The following is a 22665-nucleotide window of genomic DNA, read 5'->3' on the forward strand; positions in this document are numbered from 1 at the left end:
ATCATTGGTACATTTTAGGTATATAATATAATGACAATCATCATTGGAAATTTGTACCTTTACGTAGTCTCTCTTGGTTCTTGTTTTTCACCCTTGCCCAGCCCTCCCTTCAACCCCTCCAGTCCTCCCTATTTACAAAGATTTTGTTCCTATTTTTCCATTTTCTCATATTAATCCCATTCTCTTCTATCATTTCCCCTAGCCCTCCCACTTCCTTCCCCTTTGCCCCTTTTCTTCCTATTTCACATGACCTATTATACATTTAGTCCTTATTTACACTTTCAGTTTCTCATACCAGAGAAACTATTCAGTATTTATACATGTGTGTCCTATTTATTTCACTTAAGAGTATCGCCTCAATGTGCATCCACTTAGCTATAAATGTCTCTAATTTCTCATTTTTTATGGCTGAATAGTACTCCATTTTATTTTTAAAAACCCACATTTTCTTTATCCAGTCTCCAGTTGATGGGCATTTGGGCTGTTTCCAAGTTTTAGCTATCACAAACTGTGCTGCTATGAACATGGGTGCACATATATCACTGTGGTATGATTCTTTTAATTCTTTGGCGAAGATCCCCAGCAGTGGAATAGTGGGGTCAAATGGGACTTCCAGTCCTAGTTCTTTGAGGTATTTCCATACTGATTTCCACAGTGGTTGCACCAGTCTACACTCCCACCAGCAGTGGAGCAGGGTTCCTCTTTCCCCACAGCCCCAACAGCATTTGTTATTGGTTGATTTCATGAAAGCAGCCATTCTTTCTGGAGTGAGGTGGAATCTCAGCATTGTTTTCATTTGCATCTCTGGAATGACCAGTGACGTTGAACATTTTTTCATGTATTTATTTGCTATTTCTACTTCTTTGTCTGAGAAATGTCTGTTCATTTCAGATGCTCATTTTCAGATTGGGTCTTTAAATTTGGGAGGTCTGATCTTTTTAAGTTCTTTATAGATTCAAGATAGTAGACCTTTGTCTGAGGAAGAGCAGGTGAAGATTTTTTCCCACAGTGTGGGTTGTCTCTTCACACTCCTGGTGGTTTTTCTTGCTGTGCAGAAGCCTTTTAATAAGAAGAGATCCCACTTGTTGATTGTTTGTTTTAGTTCACGGGCAACTGAGGTTTTGTTCATAAAATCTTTTCCTACACCGATGTCTTCAGGGGTTCTACCTAACCTCTGTTCCAACTGGTTCAGAGTTTCTATTTTAATATTTAGATCTTTAATCCATTTTGATTTTAGTTTAGTGCATGGTGAAAGATATAGGTCTAGTTTTAATCTTTGGCAAGTTGAAGCCCAATTTTTCCAGCACCATTTATTAAAGAGGCTGTCTTTCCTCCAGTGAGGGTGTTTGGCTCCTTTGTTGAAGATGAGATGGCTAAGTGTGTCTCGTGTTGTTTCTGCATCTTCTAATCTGTTCCACTAGTCCTCAGGTCTGTTTCTTTGCCAGTACCATGCTGTTTTTATCACAGTAGCTTTGTAGTATAGTTGCAGGTTGGGGATTGTGATACCCCCTGCCATGTCTCTGTTACCTAGAATTGCTTTTGCTATTCTGGGTCTCTTCTTGTTCCAAATGAATTTTAGCATGGTTTTCTCAAGGTCCATGAAGTATGCTGCTGGGATCTCAATTGGAATTGCATTAAATCTATATAGCAGTTTTGGAAGTATGGCCATTTTCACTATATTAATCCTTCCTACCCAGGAGCAGGGAATGTCTGTCCATTTTCTGATATCTTCTTCAATCTCTATTTTCCGAGTGCCATAGTTTTCACAGAAGAGGTCTTTGATTTCTTTTGTTAGATTGATTCCTAGGTATTTCAGTTTTTTGGATGCTATTGTGAAAGGAATTATTTGCCCTATTTCTCTCTCAGTGAGTCTGTCATTGGTGTAGAGGAAAGCTATTGATTTTTGCGTGTTGGCCTTGTAACCAGCTACTTGACTGAATTTGGTTATTAAGTCTAGAAGACTTTTGGTAGAGTTCTTGGGGTCTTCTATATAGAGTATCATGTCATCTGCAAATAATGACAATTTGACTTCTTCATTTCCTATCTTTATTCCTTTTATTTCTTTCTCTTGTCTAATTGGCGTGGCTAATGTTTCCAGAACTATATTGAACAAGAGTGGTGATAGTGAACATCCTTGTCTTGTTCCTGATTTTGGTGTGAAGGATTTCAGTTTTTGACCCTTTAGTATGATATTGGCTGTTGGTTTTTCATAGATGGCTTCTATCAGTTTGAGGTAGAGACCATCTATTCCAATTTTTTGTAGGGTTTTTATCATAAATGCATGTTCAGATCTGACTTCTAAGAGTTTGTTTTGTTAAACAAATTTCTATCTATGTTTATGTTCTATCTATGTTCATACTTTTTTCTTCTATTATCTTTATCCAGTTTTAGGATTAGCACAATGTTGAGTTCATAAAATGAGGGGAGAAGTGTTCCTTCTTTTTTCTGCTTTAAATGTTTAATATAATTTATCAGTTAAAATGTTTATGAGCCTGCTGTTGTCATATAGGTAGGTTTTCAAGCTAGGAATATACTTTCTTTAATAGGTGCTATTCAAATTTTATATTTCCTCCAGAGTTAGTTTCATTAATTTGTCTTCCAAGGTACTTCTTAGAAGTTGTCAAATTTATTTCAAAAAAGATTTTTGTAATATGCTTTCTATATCCTTTTAAATTCTATAAAATCTGTGGTAATGTCTCCTAGATCTTAATATTGTAATTTTAAAGATGTATAACTGATACTGTGTAACAGGAAGAAAAGGTCTAAAAGAGCAGGGGATTTGGGAGGGGTAGGGGAAGGGAAAAAAGGGAAAGGAAAAAATATGAGAAAAGGAAAAAAATGGAAACAAGTTCTTTACAAATAGGGAAGGGTGGAGGGGGTGAAGGGAGGGCAAGGGAAGGGGGAAAAAAATAAGAACCAAGAGACTCATGTAATGGTACAAGATCCCAATGATGAATGTAACTGCATTTTATACTGAAAATGTACCAATAAAGTTAATGGGGAAAAAATAAAAAATTTTTAAAAATAAAAATATTAAAACGATGAAAAAAAAAAAAATCAAATAGGGCTGCAGTCATTTAATGGCTTGACCAGGGCTGGAGATCTACTTCCAAGGTGTCTTCCATGCTTGGCAAATTGGTTCTGGTTTTTTGCAGTTTTTCTCCACATAGATTTCATGGGATTGCTTGAATGTCTTCAGAATATGAAATGGCTTCCTCAGAGCTAGTTATCCAAAAGGGCAAGGCAAAAGCCACATTATCTTTATGACCCAGCTTCAGGAGTAACACACAATTGTTCCTGCCATATTCAGTTGGTCACACAGCCCAACCCTAGTGCACTGTGGAAGAGGACAACACAAGGTAGAATATGAGGATTTCAATTATCCATCTTGGAGGGTGACTACCATACCAATATGTAAATATTCACCATGTCCTGATAATTTTGACTCATAAACAGCTTAAGTCCATCCTTTTCCTTCTATTTCCATCATAGTTCAGGACGTATTTTCACTTCAAAATGTTAACCTGGGCTGGGCGTGGTGGCACATGCCTGTAATCCTAGCACTCAGGAGGCTGAGGCAGGAGGATCTCCCTGGGGCCAGCCTGAGCTACTTAGTGAGTTCAAGGCCATCCTGAACTACATAGCTAGAGCCTGTCTCAAAAAAAAAAGTTAAAATTGTTTCATTTGAAAAATGCTAATTGCCTTGATTTGATCATTATACAATGTATATACATGCATCAAAATACCACACTGTACCCCCATAAACATCTACAATTATGTGTCAATTAAAAATGAAAATTTATAGCCAATCATGGTTCACATGCCTGTAACCCCAGCACTCTGGGAGGCTGAGGTAGGAGGATTGAAAGTTTGAGCCCAGCCTGGGCAACTAGGGACTCAGAGAGACCCTGTCCAAAACAAAAAATAGAAAGGGGTATGGATGTAGCTCATTGTGAAGGTTCAATCCCCACTATATTAAAATAAAATAAGATCTTGTGGAGAAAAAAATCCAACTGTTTCCAATCTCTCCTTTTCCAGACTATCATCAGGGTGCTTTCTCCAAAGTACAAGTTCTAATTTTTTCATTCAGTAGTTATGGAGTGACTATGTGCCAGGCATTGTTACATATTAGGGATAAGATGAAAGCTACGACCTTTGAATGCAAATTGTTTCATCTAGAGGAGAAATCAGATCTTGAAATGAATACCTCAAATCTCTCTAAAATCTCTTGAACACCAACTCTCCTTGAGTTTCTTCCTCTGACGTCAACATATTCTCCTTAGCTACTCTCCAGCAAGCTGGTATAGGCCTTAGTCCCTTCTGTGAACATGACTTAAAAACTGATTTTTTTTTTGTCTTTTGATTTTTTTTTTTTTTTTTTGTACCGGGGATCGAACTGGGGACCTTGCACTTGTGAGGCAGGAGCTGGAACCACTGAACTAAATCCCCAGCCCTGTCTTTTGATTTTTTTAAAAAATCTTTTTTCAAATTTTTTATAGCAACACATAAAAGTTTATTTTTATTGCTACCTAAGCATATATAAGTATATACATTCATAGTATATTAGTGAAATAAAATTTCCACAAAGACATACTTACGTTTAACTTTATTTCAGATGCTAAACCATAATATTTTCTATTATATTGCATTTTATTCTAGTCCATTTTTTAAAATGCTCATTGCAACCTAACAAATTGATACAAATACCTATCAATGAGTTGAGATCCTCACTTTTAAGAAAATCACTGTTCATGAAAAATCAGTAAAATTCATAATATATTTAATTACTGTTAATTTCCTAAATCTGCATTTCCAGGCCACATTTCTCTCTTCAGGTCCTGATGTATCCAGCTGCCTACTAAACATTTCCACTGAGTGTGACAACAGACACCCAGATTTCAACATGTCCAAACTGAATTTTCATCCTCACTCCTGTAACAACTAGAGTAACTCAGTTGATAATGGAACCAGTGTTCTCTGTCTTTTGATTTAACACCACTATCCTTACAGCCAGAAACTTTGCATTCATTACTCAAAAAATATTCATTGACTGCCTATCATGTTCAAGGACCTATCATTCTGGATTCCTCCTTTATCAACTCAAGCAATCACTGAGACCTGTTTAACCTCAAAAACTCTACCAATATCTCTGCATTCTCCCTTCTAACCACTGTCTTCTCTTCCTAGACTACTTCTCGCTCATCTTGCCCCCATGCCTAGCTACCACCACCCAACTTCAGCCCGCAATACATTCCCCTTGGAACAGGTAGAATGCTCTGTTCAGTACACATGTTGCCCCTCACTTAAACATTTTTCAGTCCAACTCCCCCCAACCTCACCCCACTTTTGCTATGGAATGAAATCTAAAATCCTGGGCCAGGGATTTAGCTCAGTGGTTCTGGTGTCTGCCTTGCAAGCACAAGTTCCCAGGTTCGATCCCTGGTACCAAAAAAAAAAAAAAAAAAACAAATCAAAAAAAGAAATCCAAACTCTTCAGTATAGTCTACAGGACCTTACTTATTCTGCCCTTTTGCACTATCTCTCCTTCATTTTACAACTCCTCTTCCACATACAATACTCCAAATTGGCTGAGTTTTTTCATTTCCCTCTGCATGAAATGCTTTCCATGCCTCTTGCGTGGCTAACTCCTTTTTACTTTTGTTAATGTGAAGAAGATAACCCCTTTCTCCAGGAAGCACTCTTCAATTCTACAAGTCTATGCCTTTCCTGTGCTCGGTAAATTTGTGTCTGCTACAGCATGCATCGAATGACCTCCCCAAGGGACAAGCAATATACTATAATTGTTATCACCTGGCCCAATAAAGTCTATATAGACATCAGTCGCCCAGGTGGGTGACCAGGACCTCCCTACTCATCTGTTCCAAAAGATGTTCTTATTCTTTCCATGTACACTTGCTACCTGACTTGTTTCCCCATTGGATCAATATTACCTAAGCAGCTATACTTGTAATCTTATTGGTTGATCATAGTTTTGTCCCTCATTGTACCCACCTCATGATTTTGTAACCACTTTGCGATTTTGCTCTATAAAGCTTCCACTGTAAAGTGAGGTCCACGGCAACCCACTCAGGTCCCCTCCCGCCTCTCAGGAGCTATCTCCCTCATAAATATTTCCTACTCTTAACCTCCTTTGTTCCTTACAATTCATTCTTCAGTTTTGGGGAACATGAACTTGGCGTATTTGATATCCAGCAGGTTGGGAATTATATTATTTCCTCTATATCGTTTGGAGGTCCTATATCAAAACGAACTGTAGGAATCAACCTCAAGGAAGTGAGAATGAGAGGAGAGGGGCACACCCTTAGAATGGAGGAATTTGAAAAGATTTAAAAGAGCTGCTTCAGTGATTAAACTCTAACTTTGGGGGGTGGCATTATTTGGGTATCTACTGTACCCCAATCCTAGTACAATGCCTGGTACAGGGCGCCCATCACAAATGATTACTGAATAAAATAGTGACTGACTGATGATGAGGGGAAATGTTCAAGCCAAGAACACGGCGGGGGGGGGGGGGGAGTGGGCAGGGATTTAGCTCAGTGGTTCTGCCGCCTGCCTTGCAAGAGGAAGGATCCGAGTTCGATCCCCGGTACCAAAAAAAAAAAAAAGAACACGGCAAAGGAGCTACTAGAATGTTCCGTTGCAGGGGGTATCTGAGGAGGAAGTATCGGATTTAGCACAATATTTGCCAACAGAGATGCAAAACTCTCAAGAGTCAAATAAAGGACTATTCTCAGGGCGCGGGCAGAGTAAGAGAGGGCGGTGTGAGAGTAGCAGCCTCAGGTGAAGCCTAAGAGATCGCCGCGCACCCTTAGCGCCGCTTGGCCCCGCCCCCCGCGACCCCCTGAGGGGGAGGGGCGCCCCAGCCGAACGCGGGAGCCGGGCAGCCACGGGAGGCGTCAGCCGGTCCGAGGTTCTCCCTCTCTCCAGGTTGGAATTCCCAGGGGTTGGGACCAGCGCAGTATTCCAGATGTAGCTCCGCGAAGACTTAGAAGGGCTGAGAGAATATTCAGACTTCTTTAGTCAGAAGGAAAATAATGAACCCTTAAGGTCACAGAAAATGTTTTCATTTTTTTTCCTCACATGAGGGAAAAACAAAATGTTTAAGGCCCACGAAAATTTATTAATTTATTATTATTATTAATGGGAGAAGCAGCGCGTGAAGGCAAAGATGCTTAGGACCACTTTTTTTTTTTTTCGGTCCAGGGCCGCGCCGGACCCTGACGAGCTTTGGCACTGAGCTACACCCCAGCCCCCCACCAAATTTGTAAAGGGCCCCTGCCACAGGGAGAGCCACTGAATAATTTATCACACGGCGAAGCGTCCTGCAAGCTATAAACACATAGCCTAGGGCTGCTTTAATGAGGAGCCTCGACTAAGTAGGTGGGGGAGAATGGGGGTGGGGTGGGGTAGGAAAAAAGCGTCCGGGCCAGGAGCTCAACTGCAGGCCTCTGCTTTCCGTGGATGGGAAAGACGCCTGGGGGTGGAGTGGACAGGAGAAGGCTCCACCTGAGGATAGACTAAGCGGAAGAACCAGGCAGAACTTTGGGGGCAGGGTAAGGACTTTGGGTTTTGTTCCTAATGTAGTTAGAAGCCCTTGAAGGGTTTTTAGTACTAGAGTAACTTGCTTTTGTTGGTTCAAGGCCTAGTTTAAGGTTTAACCAATTTTCAGGCGACAGCATTAAATGGGTATTCTTGGGAAAAGTAGAGTATAGGATCAGAAATAAAGTCAGGCAGGTGTGGTGACTACTCCTGTGATCCTAGAACTGGGAAGGCTAAGCCAGGAGGATCTCCCCATGCCTTTGAGGCCAGTCTGAACTACATAGTGAGACCCTGTCTCAAAACAAAAGAAAAAGAAAGTCAGATCCTGTTTATTAGTATGCCCAGACACATCCCATGCATTATTTGATACATCTGAGGAGAGAGAGTAGAGAGCAGACCTTTACCTCATTTAAAGGACAGTCTTCCAATTGCACTTTAATGTGGGGTCTAAAAATGACTTAGCAAGCTGAAATTGCAAAGATTCTTAATGGAGGAAGTTACATTTGTTTCCTAACTGAAAATCTTCAAGGCCATCTTGAGCTACATAACAAGACCATGTCTCAAAAACCACCCACTCTCCATAATTTTCACTTCTAGCATTATCACTTTTTGTTTCTTTGCTTTACTTTTTTTTTTTTTTTTGGCCAATTCCCTGTTTCAATTTTTTTATTTTTGTAAAATGTCATGTGAATTTATCACAAAAAGACAAGGAAGTAACACAATTACCCACTGTGCTGTCTATGCACAAACTGAATAACAGATCTACAGTGACCACTGAAAGATTTTAAGAGAAGTGACATAACTGATTGTGGATATGATGTGTATCTATTGTTTACAGAATGATTTGTGGGCTGAAGAACTATGTGCAATTTGCACTTTGTGTAATTAAACTGTTGATGGAGGACTAGTACTAATTACACTGTAATACTTGAAATCTGTATATGTTGGAACCATGCTAAGTGAGTGCTACCTGTATCTAAAATGACAGTATTTTCAGATGTGAAGGAAGATGGATAAGGGAAGTTAAGATCTATGGGTACCTACATATTTGTCTGTATCAAGTTGTGTTTCAAATTCAGTTTTCTATGTAGAAATTGCCCCATGCACTTAAAAGTATAGTTAAGAGACATTTATAGTACGTGCTATCTTGATAAATAGTTTAGTCATTAATTGGGATTTCTGGTAGATTATTTTCAATGAATTAACATATTCATTTTTTTCAGCAATAATACATAATTGGAACTCAATAAAAATTATTGAATGAACAAATGACAAATTCCATGAATTTGGAGGGAACTTTGAAGACAATAATTTCACAGATTCATCTGAAAAAATCTATCTCAAATCTTTTTTAAAATTTTTGTCATAAAGAATCCACTTGTCAAAAAACCAGGCTTTTGAATGGAAAGTTTATTCCAGTTAACAGAGACTAAAATCAGGAGATTCTAGCAGCTAGCTGGGAAAAGCCGAGTTTCTTACATCTGTGTGTGGATGGGCTGACATTGGGAGAGAGAGATCATGGCAGCTAGCTGGGAGAGATTTCGGGGAGAGAGATATTAGCAACTAATTGGGAAAGGAATTAGGTTTATATAGGTTTTGAAGGGACAAAGAAATATTTAGGACTTGGATGCCCAAGGATGGTCTGTTCGGGTATGTACACAATTACTGGACTTCTTGGCACCAAGGGAGTTATATATACTACATTTTGAGTCCATTTGCCCTATTTACTGGGAAGCTGCTGTTGTTTGCCAAAAGCAGCCTGTTTACTTTGTCCCATTTGTTTGTGAAGGACTTGCTTAAGTCAGACCTGACAATTTTGTTTTTTGTTTTTGGGTGTTTTTTTTTTGGTACTGGGGATCGAACTCAGGACCTTGGGCTTGCGGGGCAGGCAGTGGCACCACTGAGATAAATCCCCGGCCCTTGTTTTTAGTTTTTTGAGACAAGGTCTTGCTGTATAGTCCAGACTGACCTTGAACTCACTATGTAGCCCAGGCTAGTCTTGAATTTTCAGTGATCTTCCTGCCTAGCCATCGAGTGCTGGGATTATAGGCCTATGCCACCACACCCATCCCCCAAATCATTTTTAAAGATTCCAAATTCCACAGTGTTTCTGAGAAATTCACAATTATCTTTCTTTTAAAGAATTTTTAATTTGCTCTGCATTTTTTAGCTTAAAAAAATTATGTAAAATCATTTTAGTTCCTAGAGGTGGAGACATTTTTTTAATCTTTTATTTTGCTTCTTTTGTTTTATGATTGTCCTAATGTTTTCTTGTGATATTCTCATTGAAAAATATAACATATATAGAAAAAATGTCATAAAATCATGTGCATATAGTTTATTATGAAGTAACCACAATAAAGATCAAGAAATAGAACATTAGTGCTTGCTTTGGCAGCATATATACTAAAATTGGAACGATACAGAGAAGATTAGCATGGCCCCTTTGCAAGGATGACACACAAATTCATGAAACATTCCATATTTTAAAAAAAAGAAATAAAACATTACCAGAACCTCAGCCTGATAGATTTCCCTCCAATTTAGGGTGGCTGCTGTGTATAATAGCCACCTTCTTTCCAACATGCCCCTATTCCCCCCAAAAGAATAATCTAATACTTGCTCTCCTCCTAGCAACTAGTGACATCACAGGCTCCTCCAGTCCCCAGCCACTACCTCACTTAACCCCACCCCACCTCCTATAAGAAGCGCTCCCTCCCTGGCCATATTGCTTTTGTTTCTCCTTTGTTCAGAGACAGCCCAGCAGATTGTTCCTATAATAAAGGCTTGTTGTGGCCTGGTCTGGTCTTGGTTTTCGGCTTTTTTACCTGACACACCCTTTGTCCCTTCTAGTCATAGTACTCTCCTTTTCCACAGAAAGATCACTATCCTAATTTTTGTGATAATTATTTTCTTGCTTTTCTTTACAGTTTTATTACTATGTATGCATCCCTAGACAGTATAGCTATTTTACATTATTTTTAAAGCTATGTCATTTACATAGCTATCATAGCTAATCATGCTATATGTATATGTATTCTGTGTCTTGTTTTTATTCATTATTATCTTTCTTAGATTTATCTGTGTTGTTGCTAACTAGTTCATTCATTTTCATCAGTATATGTGTGAATATACCACAATTTATCCATTTTAATGTAGATTGACATTTGTTTTACCCACTTTGGATTAATTGTGAATGAGACTGTTATAATCTTTTGCTGTTATGATCTGACTTTGTTCCTGTACCCTGGTGCATATCTTTTTTTTTTTTTTTTTGGTACCGGGGATCAAACCCAGGTCCTTGCACCTGTGCAGCAGGCCGCAAAACCACTGAGCTAAATCCCCAGCCCGTGCATATTTTTTTTTACAGGTTATCTGATTGAAAACAAAAAATCTGAAAAGATCTACAGATAAATTACTGTATTTAGTGAGAGAATACAGAAGTGTTTTCAAATGCAAAATTAATATACAAAAACTCAATTAGTTCTATACATTTGCAAAAAACTAAAACTGAAATTTTAAAAGATGTCATCTAAATTAATATTTAAAAAGAACAGATGCACCAGGCGTGGTAGCACACTACTATAATCCCAGCACTCAAGAGGCTGAGGCAGAAGGACTGAAGTGAGTTCAAGGCCGGCCTAGGTGGGCTACATAGTGAGTTCAAGACCAGCCTGAACTCACCAGCGAGACCCTGTCTCAAAACAGAAAAAACATAAACTGACAGGAGATGATGCTTACACCAGTTAAATTTCTTTAATAGTCACAGACCACTTAGGTTTCTAAAATTTCTTTTTCATTTAGCATTGATTACATTTTTTTAGGAATTTGTTCATTTTATCAAATTTATTGTCATAAAGTTGTTCATTGTGTCTCCTTAGAGCCCTTTTCATGTTTGAGCATTTGTCATGTATCCCCTTCTCATTCCTGACAATGGTTCTTTGCACTCATTTTTCTCTTATTTCTTTATCTGAGTCCTGGGAATGGTCTTGAAGAAAGTTTAAATTTTACCTTATAGGAGATAGGAACAACCCAGTAATTTCATCCAAGGGAGAAATATGATCAAATTTTTATTTGTAAGAATTACTGTGGTTCAAACATTATGCTAAACACTGATGAATAAAATTAATGAGATAGGCTCTACACCTTTGGAAATCTCACAATATAGAGGGAGATGCAGTTATAGAAACAAATTACAATATAGTACAATAAATGCTAATAAAGAAACAAAGTTTAGAAACCAGATACCTTACTTTGAAACTGAAATTTGACTTTTGAGTAACTTCTTTATTAGCATCTCTAAGAATTCTCAGGCTTTTAGTCAAACATCTAGATCCCTTGGGTGCTATTAACATAGGATAGCCTAGAAAGGCTTGATTTGGTACCCAGTCTGACTCTTTCCTGGGCCTAGTACCTTCAACTTGTATTCTTTGTTTCAACAGAGCATATAATTCAGTTTTATGAAAGCTAGTGGTTTCTTTCCTTCCTTGTAGGTATAGAGAATAGCCACGTTGTGGCTGTAATTCCAGCTGGTTTGGCTGCCATGCATCATGGGCGAACTATTGCCAAAGGATCCCCCTCTGCCACCCAGATTAACCAGCAACCTCCTCGACTTCTCATTGTGCACATTGCTCTACCATCCTGGGCTGACATCTGCTCTAACCTTTGTGAAGCTCTTCAGAACTTTTTCTCTCTAGCCTGCAGCTTGATGGGCCCTAGTCGCATGTCTCTGTTCAGTTTATACATGGTACAGAACCAACATGAGTGCATCCTCCCATTTGTGGTAAGTACATTTATATTTGTTCATTTTATCCTATGAGGATAAACTATGAGGTTTCTGGAGCAAAGATCATGGTCATTATTACTTATAGCAATAACTATACTGGTTTCCCATATCCATTAGCCTCAGGTCTTCCAGTGAAAGTCAGATGTCATCCTGCATATACACGGGGACTTCTACTGCAGAAGAGAAGTCCCAAAATAATTAACTCTGTGGTTAAAATAGGCAACCCGCTCCACTCCTGAGAGGAGAGAAACCTAGGTATTTATACTTCTTTGGAATGTAAACAACTGACTCTCTTTACCTCCTTTGAAACATAAATAATAAGGAAGTAAATCTCCAATAAGGAAGTAGATCTCTTCATAGGTCTCTGACTACTGAATAACACTTAACTTACAAGACATGTTCTCTACAGCAGGTACAGTTTTCTTTGCTCAGAAAACCCTAACCAGGCAAAAAGCAGGATGAAATTTTCTCTACAGTCCACGGATAAAATTTGAATTGTTTTCAGGTAAAACTAACTCCCCCTAGGTTTTACAAAGCATTGGTGGGCCAAGAGCAACATTTTGCTGGAGGTCCCTCATAAACAGACAATTGTCTATTCTCTTCTTTATATAAAGTTCAAATTGAGAATCACAGGGATGAGAAGAACTTCCAGAGGTTCTATGCATCTCCTTCTTTGAGGCAGCTGTGCAGCTAATACATCCTATTAAATGGACATAAATCCTATTCTTGGGCCGAGGATTTAGCTCAGTGTTTCCGCCACCTGCCTCGCAAGCGCAAGGTCCTGAGTTCGATCTCCGGTACCAAAAAAAAAGGAAAATCCTATTCTTTAAGATTCCCAAAGGAGCAAATTTCATAAATCTGTCAATGAATTATTAGTGTAACATCTCATTAGGGTCTACTTATTTTTAAATTAATGCTTTAGTTTCCCTCATTGAAGGTGAAACAATAACATCTCCATTGTTACTCTAAAGATAATTTATGTTGCTTTACGCTACTTAAGTTATACCATTATGAAAATAGAATGTACTCTGGTTGTTTTGACTGAACTTTAGACTCAGAAGCTAGAGTTTAGTTTTTAAATAAGTTACATAGGGAAAGTTTTGTGTATAAATTCTCGATGTACTAAGTTTAGTGAATTTGCGTGTGCACTGTTACTTAGGCTGGACTGGAGAGGGGAATGAATAAAATTAGTTAAGGAATTTAACTGATACTTTTTACAGATGGAGTAGAATTTTATTTCTGTACTCATTTTCTGCTTTCGTGTAACACATTATACCAAAACATTGTGGCTTAACATTTTTATATCAATAAACATTTATTACTTTGTGGTTATTGTGAGTTAAGAATTCATAAGCAGGGCCGGGGATTTAGCTCAGTGGTTTCGCTGCCTGCTGTGCAAGTGCAAGGACCCGAGTTCGATCTCCAGTACCAAAAAAAAAGAATTCATAAGCAGCTGAGTAGATAATTCAGACTTGGGGTTTCTCATGAAGTACACATGTAGTCAAAATGTCATCCAGGTGTCATCATTTGAAGACTTGACTGAGTTTGGAGGATCCACTTCCGAGATGATATTCACATGGCCATTAGCAAGAGTTCTTTTTTTATTAGCATTTGGATCTCTCATTTTACAGAATTAGCTTCTCCCAGAGCAACTGATCCAAAAAGAAAGGAAAAGTAAAGAGAAAGCCAAAATACCTTTTATGTCCATGTCTCAAAAGTAATACACTGAATGTTTTTTCCCTAACATTAACAACATAAAAAAGATATGTGTTCTCATAACTCTTATTCAGCATAGTACTGCAAGTCCTAGGCAACACAATAAAGTAAGAAAAGGAAATAAAAGGCATAGTTTGGAAGGAAAGAAATTAAACTGTCTTTATCTGAAGATGACATAATGGTCTTTTGGATGTTATACTACCTTTTGAGGACAAGCATGTCAAAGAATTTGTGTGGATATTTTTATTTTTATTTTTATTTTTTTATTATTTTTTTTTTTTTTGGTACCGGGGATTGAACTCCAGTCCTTGCACATGTGAGGCAGGCTGCAGAACCACTGAGCTAAATCCCTGGCCCTGTGTGGATATTTTTAAATTATCACAGTTCTCATTTAGAGATGTATCAAAACCTTGAGTCAAGTGATGAGTGCCAGATTCTCAGATATAGAAGCTCAATCCTCAGGTTCTTCTCACTGGCAGTTTTACTGCTAAGAAATTCTTAGTACATTGACCATCAACTCTCTTGTAATATATTACAAAACATTTGCTCATCATTTTCAGACACACAATTCACACAAATTACTGTTTGCTAACATGTTTTTTGTTTGTTTCTTGTTTTTTGTTTTTTATGAGATAAAGTCTCACTGTGTGGTCTTTGCTGGCCTTGAACTCACTATGTAGCCCAGGCTAGCCTCAAACTCATAGTGATCCTCCTAACTTAGCCTCCCAAATGCTGAGATTACAGGCATGTGCCACCAGGCCCAGCTTGTTTGCTAATATGTTAATAACATTAAGCAGATACTGTATATGGAATGCTTACTGTATGTGAGATGTTGTGCTAAATGTTTCTTCATAACTTTCACTTGTATCCTAATACGCTGCATTGTAATGTGTCATTGGGAAAATAGAGTTCATGTATACAAACCTAGATAGTATAGATCAATTACTCAATGTGGCCCTTATTGATACAATCAAGAGATGCAGTAAATACAAGATACATAAGACTGCTGTTGTCATGACACAGTATGTTCTTTATGGTAAACTTTTTTTAATAAGTAGGAGTGCACTCTAAAATGCCTGTAATAGCCAAGGGTAGTGGCACATGCCTACAATCCCAGCACTTAGGAGGCTGAGGCAGGAGGGTTGCTATGAGTTGGAGACCAGCCTGGGCTACACAGTGAGTTCAAGGGCAGCCTGAACTACATAGCAAGACCCTGTCTCAAAAAAAATCTTAAAAAAGGCTTGTAATAAATACATGCACTAGTAACATAGTAGCATATTATTACCAAGCATTATGTGCCATATATAATTGTATGTGTTATACTTTGTATGACTGGCAGCACAGCATCATCACAAACATATGAATAATGCATTACACTATAATATTACAGTAGCTACAACTTCTCCAGGCAATAGTAATCTTTCAAACCATTATAATCTTATACAATCACTCGTGTATATGCAGTCCATCATTGACTACGTGTTGCTTATTGATATATACATTTAAATAATTTTTAAATCTACAGCATTACCTTTTAGCCTCAAAGTCTTAAAATTATTTTACTAGTTCTCATTTTCCTTTTTTGAGTGGGATACTAATATAAGGAGCTCTATAAGTCAGTCAAGTTATTAGCAAGAAACAGATTATGTACTCAAACTGAATAATTTTCAGAGATATAGAAAAAGAACACTTAAGAGGTTAAGGCAACATTTAGGAAAAATGAATGAAAGATGGCACAATAGTCAGAAAACACCTAGGACTGAAGAGGAGAGAGTGGTCAAGCGAGCTACCTTGACAATCTGTGGTCTTTGTTAAAGAAAAACTTACTGTTCTTGTGAAAGTATGGTAGAAGCCTTTTTGAGAACCATTGCAATAGTTATAGGGGCTTTGACAATGAAATTTTGCAGTAGAAAAAAGAGTTTGATCTCAGCTCTGAAAACACCAGTGGCAAATGGGAATTTTCACCCAAGGAACAGGGCTGGAGTTAGAAAGTGGAAAATTACTAAGAACAACTACCAGAGGTAAGGGAGATTTTTTACTACACCAACCTAACAATTCTTGCTGAAGATAGGCCAGGGTGGCTAGACATTACCTGGGGTGGTGGTGGATCACTTTTAATCAAATAATGAAAGTGATGAGATGTTGAGGGCTAGAGTTCTTACCCTACTGACTTAGCAGGGGTTTTGGCTAAAACTGAACTATACAAGGAAGTGCACAGATGGCCCTAGAGAGAAGTTCAGCAGCCTGATTAAAATTTGGCCAAGCAAAGAATCTTTATCACCTTCAGTGGAGACATACAGCCATCCAATGACAATCTGATGGGGAGGAAACCAGGGAAATAAATACCCTGACCTAACTCTCCTCCCAAATCTAAATCTCTGCTTTGTGCCTTCCATTGGCCACACCCAGCTGGAAGAAGTGTGAAGGAGCTCAATGAATCAATCACTATAGATCAGCTTCCTTGGCACAAATCAAGCTACGGAAAAGTAGAGAATGATATGGGAGGGCAAATGAAAGATATACAGAATAGGGGGTTATTAGAAGATGAGCTTGTGTCCCAAACAAGGATAAGAGGATTTTTCCCTCCTCAAGTGGCTATGTTATATCCTCCTGACACTCCCCAGTTACATTTGGCCCTTGTTGAATCCCTTGATCCCTCAATTACTGTTAGGAAGACAGACATCCTTAGACTAGAAACCATTGACTTGTTAGAGCCTGGAAAGAGAGCTGAGCTTCCAGGTGTCACATAAATCAACAAGCCAAAAATGAAATGGTTAAGCCTTTAATCACTGTACAATAGTATAAGCAAGAGCCTAAAATGGAAACAATACCTGCTTCCTCTGTTACACACACACACACACACACACACACACACCCATGAATAGTCTACTGGCTGAAGGTCAAATGGATCAGCACAGATGTGAGGATCATCTTACTAATGAGGGAACCCTGTATAAAAGGCTCTGGCAGTTTTATGGCCCTGGGATTGGGGAAAGCAAGGAGAAAAGGATAGGAGTGGAAAAGTACTGAGTCAGAGTAGGAAAAGTATCTTCAACATTTCTCCTTTGTTCCCTCATAAGAAGCTCTTGGCAAAATTCGCTGTGGAGGACCAAGCTCATGGCCTCAGATAAAGAGACCTGGGAATGAAGGTGCTAGAGATAGGAATACTAATGTTCCAAGAACAGGGTCAGCTGGGGAGGCCTAAGTCCTTAACTGGAACTCTCTTCAGAGACTGCAGTGCATTATCTATGCACCAAGTCCAATGCAGGGAGGGCAGCTTCTCTCCCCCACCAACTCTATGGGACCTGCCATATAAAGCTTTTTTACTTTTATGTGGTCAGGCCTGAAAAATCAAGCAAAGGTTTTTAACCAGAATTCAAACTCTGATCACTCAGAAAAAATTACGAGCTAAAATATCCTTCCTGCAGAACAATAAATCCAACCCTATTTACTAGTTCAAGAAAATTACAGGAAATAAATCCTTTGTCGTTGTTCTATTTAAATATCTGATATTTTCTATCTGCAGAGGAAGCTCAAAGTATAAATGTAGAAAGATAATGTGAGAAATCTTATCCAAGATGAGTATCTCCTCATGTTTAATTTTTGAATATGATGAAATAATTCTGAACATTTTATAAGGAATCATGACAGAGGACTCATAATTAAAATATTAGAATTCCTTTTATATCCATTGTACCTTTAATATAAATAATTCAGATAAAAATGATCCATTTCCCCCTCAAAGAAGGGATTCAGAAAAATGTCCTTACTGTGAAGATCTTCCCAATTCTTTTAACTTTTCATGTTAATGAAGAAGTTATTTAAATTATATATTATATACAATGAACTATTAGGACTCAGAATGTTCTGATTTATCTATAACACTTATTTCCTTTAATAGCTGATATTCAAATGAAATCACTGCAAGGTGAAAATAATAGATATATTAAGCAATATAAAAGTAAATTCCTTAAGAAAGATAATATAAAACTATAATTGAGTGCTACAAGAGGAGGGAAAGAGTAAGAAAAGGAAAGATGCTATTCATCTTCATTATGGTGACTTGACTATTACTAAAGAATAACAAGGATTACGTAAACATAGTTACAAAAATAAACACACCAAAATACAAGCCTTTCTAATTATAACAAGAAAAACACATACAAGTGTGTGGGGGTGTGTGTGGGGGGGTGCTGGTTGGTGGTGCACACCTGTAATCTCAGCACTCTGGGAAGCTGTAGCAAGAGGATCTGAAGTTTGACCCCAACCTGGACAACTGAGTCATTTAACCATACCCTGTCTCAAAATAAGAAATAAAGAGGAACTGGGGATGTAGCTCAGTGCAAAGGCCTTGCATTTACCCCAACACTTCAAAAAATAAAGAAAAGGAAAAAAAATACACAGAATAGGATATTCTAAAAGCTGTAGAAACAAAAAGTATACAATAAAATAAGAGAACTAAAAACAAACATCTAGCATGTAAATAAATCCAATCATGCTAAAACCATCTACTAAAATGCTTTTTTGCTCTATAGATTTTATCACAGCAAGTCTTGATGTATTCAAAAGACTCAGCTCAGGAGCCGGGGATTTAGCTCAGTGGCACCTCACCTGCCTCGCAAGTGCAAGGTTCTGAGTTTGATCCCCAGTAACAGAAAAAAAAAAAAAAATCAAACAAAGGACTCAGCTCAAAGACTTACTCAAAGTGATACAGAAAGGAAAGAGTAGGCAAAAGTATACTAGGCAAACACAACCAAAAAAGGATCATGATCAATCTCAGACAAAGTTGAATTTGAGGCAAAAAGCATTAAATGAAACTAAGAATGGCACTGTAATGCTAGGACATAAGACAGTGTAGAGTACATAGTGATCAAAAGGCCTATGAAAGATAGCACAGGGAGCTTGTTGGAAGAGAAATCTATTGAAAATAATCAATTTTAGATACCTACACACCAAATAACATGGTGACATTTAAAGAGAAATCTGATTGTATATACAGATCTTGACTTAAAATAGTGTATGTCCTGCTAAGCCAACTGTAAATAAAAAATACAAGTTAAAAATGCATTCTAATACTTCTACTAAACATCATGGCTTAGTGACAGTAAACTGTAGTGTATTAGTTGTGTACCCTTATGATCACATGGCTAACCAGGAGCATCATAAAAGAGTATCTTACTGCATTTCACTAGCCCAGGAAAAGATTAAAATTCAAAATTTGAAGTACAGTGCTTATTTAATGCATATCACTTTTGTACCATTGTAAAAATAAAAAAAAATCAAAAGTCAAATCATCATAAATCAGGGACCATCTGTGAAGTCACCCTCCTGAAGTGCTCATGGATTGTCACAAAAGCCAATCATACATTAAAACACAAATAAGCCTCAAAACTTTAATGATGTCCACAAACATAAATAGTTCAGCCACTATTCTTTTTTTTCTTTGTATATTTTAATTGCACATAAAATTTTCAGAGCACAAATTGAAAAGAAAACATCGATCCTAATGAATGGACTATCGAAGACTTTAGCTCTATTGCTATGATGTCTCATCAAACCAATATGATGGACATGTTGGTTTTGTATTCTCCCTGATTGTTGAAGCCTGAGGCAAGGATTATCTTCCTCTGGCCATGCATACAGCCAATGATTCAAAGATCGTTTAATGAATATTTTACCTCATGATGGTCTAGACCTGATTTCCAAACTATGGACAGATATATCTCTTCCATCCTCTGCTAATCATTATTCTTGCAGTGTAGGAACTTTTTTTTCCCTCAAATTCATTTATTGGTACATTTTAGGTAAACAATACGTGTACATTTATCATTGGGTGCTTGTACCTGTACATGATGTATCTTGGTTCTTATTTTTTTCCCCATTACCTGTGCACCCTTCACCCCCTCCACCCTTCCCTATTTACATAGACTTTGTTTCCATTTTTTTTCTTTTCTCATAATTTTTCCTTTCCCTTCTTTCCTTTCCCCTTCCCCTCCCACCATCCCTACCCCTTTGGACCTTTTCTTCCTATGTCAAATTATCAATTATTCATTTTAATTCTTATTTACACTTTCAGTTTCTTACACTAGAGAAACTATTTGGTATTTACACGTGTGTCCTATTTATTTCACTTATGAGTATGGCCTCAATATGCATCCATTTAGCTATAAATGTCTCTAGTTTCTTGTTCTTTATGGCTGAGTAGTACTCCATTTTATAAAAAAACCACATCTTCTTTATCCAGTTTCCAGTTGATGGGCACTTGGGCTGTTTCCAAGCTTTAGCTATTACAAACTGTGCTGCTATAAACATGGGTGTACATATATCACTGTGGTATGATTCTTTTAATTCTTTTGGGAAGATACCCAGCAGGGGAATATCAGCCAACATTCTTTGAACATCCTGCAATAAAACTAGAAATAAATGACAAATATCAGAGAACAGGGCTAGGGATATAGCTCAGTGTTACAGTGCTTGCTTGAGACCCTGGGTTCAATTCCCAGCCCACAAAAACAAACAAATAAAAACCTCTCTAGTACTCAATTTTTTAACTCTTAAATAACTTTTAGGTCCAAGAGGAAATCCAAGATCCAAACTGAATTGCAAGTATCTAAACAATAAATACTAGTGAAAACACTACAAACAAGGCAATGCTGAGAGAAAAATTCATGCCTTTAAGCTATGTTAATTGAAATAATTTAAATTATATTTAAAAACAACAAAGATGATATAAATGAAAGAACTGAAGAAAAAATATTAAAAGTTTAAGGAAAGCTACATGAAGGAAACAGTAAAAATAAAAACAAATATTAATATAAAAATAAAAATGGCACAAAAAGTAAATAAATTCAAGAGCTGGTTCTTGAGGGGGTCAGGAAAAGATAAACCAATAGTTATCCTAGTTTTAGGAAAAAGTAATGGAGGACAGACAAGACATATATACACAAATAAGATATGAGGAAAATAACCTCAGTGGGTGAAATACATAATTACTTCCTCATGAAAATATAATTGCTAAAAAATATATATATAATTGCTAAAAATGACTTCAGAAGAGATACAGTATTTCAACTGGCTGGGCATGGCAGCACATACTTGTAATCCCAGTACTTGGGAGGCTGACCGGGAGGATTGCCATTAGTTCAAGACCAGCCTGGGCTACAGAATGAATTCAAACCCAGCCTAAACTATGTAGCAAGACTATGTCTCAAAAAAATCTAAACTGGTCATTTCCCATAAAAGCAATTAGGAAAGTTGTCAACAGCTACTTTCAAAAAAAAATAGAGCATTGTTGCTAATTCACTTGATGTTAACAGGGTCACATAATTGTCACTATTTCTTTGTAAGCCAACATTCAAGTTGCTTTTATGACACTAACAATACTAGAGTACATTGGCAGAGAACTTGGTTGCTGGGCTGGCTAACTACACTCTATCCTCCCCTCCCAAATTAACCAAGGTGATCAGATCTTTGGGCTGTGGCAAAGGATTATAGTTAGTCACGCCCAAAGTACATCCCTGAAAAGCAACTAAAGAGATTTCTATACTAGCAACAAAGTCTTTAGACTATAAACATCCACAAACTTCAGCACAAAACAAAACAAAACAAACAAATAAAAACAGTAGAAACATGAGAAGAAAAAGCAACAAAACTCCCAACTCCCCAAAGTCAAACCAGGGGGCACCTAGAGGCAGAATAGCATAAGCCATGCACCCAAATTTCTCAAAAGAATAACAGAGAAGGGTAGAAAAGAGCTCAAAGAGGTATCTAGCAGGATTAGAGAAGATATGACTAAACAGATAATCAAAGTAATAACCAAAAAGATGCAGGAGATTTCAGAAGACACTAATAAGAAGCTAGATGAGCTAAACAAAATGATACAAAATATGAACAACCAGTTTACCAAGGAATTAGAGTCCATGAAGATGTTTCGATCAGAAATGCAGGTGATTAGAAATCATACTGAAAGTATGGTCAGCAGAACCATCCAATGTTAGGACAGAATTTTGGAACTAGAAGATAATGATGCCTTTAAAGACCAACTACTCAAAGACACCTTAAAAACACCAACAGAACATGAAAAATGGATCCAACAACTGCTAGATGATACAAAGAAGATTAATCTAAGAATTGGAATAAGTGAAAAATCAGAAGACAAAACAAATGTCATTAAAAACCTGTGCACAAAAATAATGGCAGAAAACTCCCCAAATATAAGGAGAGAAATAAGCATACAGATAAGCATATAGACCTCCAAATAGCCATAATCAAAAGAGAACCTCTCCACGCTACATTATACTCAAAGTACCAGAAGTCCATCACAGGAACAAAATCTTACAAGCTGTTAGAGAAAAGCAACAAATCACATATACAGGTAAATCATTAGAATTACAGCAGACTTCTGTACACAAATCTTAAAGACCGGGAGGTCTTGGAGTGAAGTGCTTCAAGATAATGACTTCTGACCCAGACTTATGCATTCTACAAAACTTTACTTTAAAATTGATGGAGAAGTAAGGTATTTCCATGACAAGAGGCATCTCAAAAAATTCATGACCACCAAGCCAGCATTACAAAAAATTCTCAAGGATCTCTTAGAAAGA

The 22665-nt window shown here is 37.5% G+C and overlaps 2 protein-coding genes and 1 non-coding gene across 5 annotated transcripts in view; 2 read left to right on the forward strand and 1 right to left on the reverse strand.

Moving 5' to 3' along the window:
* Positions 1 to 22665, reverse strand: part of Sema4f (ssemaphorin 4F) — a 170699-nt gene that overhangs the window by 117661 nt on the left and 30373 nt on the right. The gene's annotated exons all lie outside the window — the stretch shown is intronic.
* Positions 6538 to 22665, forward strand: part of M1ap (meiosis 1 associated protein) — an 89859-nt gene continuing 73731 nt past the window's right edge. Inside the window, exons 1-2 of one of the 3 annotated variants that reach the window (XM_021258263.2) lie at positions 6538 to 6948; positions 12054 to 12343. In XM_021258263.2, the coding sequence (XP_021113922.1) occupies positions 12104 to 12343 (240 nt within the window). In that variant the 5' untranslated portion in view covers positions 6538 to 6948; positions 12054 to 12103. Of the gene's footprint in view, positions 6949 to 12046; positions 12344 to 22665 lie in introns of those variants that run through there. The other 2 variants (XM_004844659.3, XM_021258261.2) reach the window with 2 other exon arrangements.
* On the forward strand, positions 9943 to 10049 carry LOC147829817 (U6 spliceosomal RNA). The gene has a single exon (XR_015448567.1). It is a non-coding gene; the product is annotated as a U6 spliceosomal RNA (small nuclear RNA).

This window comes from Heterocephalus glaber, unplaced genomic scaffold (genome assembly GCF_053883595.1).
Source record: "Heterocephalus glaber isolate CG9 unplaced genomic scaffold, H.glaber_assembly_v1.0 deba00000470, whole genome shotgun sequence".
In the NCBI taxonomy this organism is placed as follows: Eukaryota; Metazoa; Chordata; class Mammalia; order Rodentia; family Bathyergidae; genus Heterocephalus; species Heterocephalus glaber.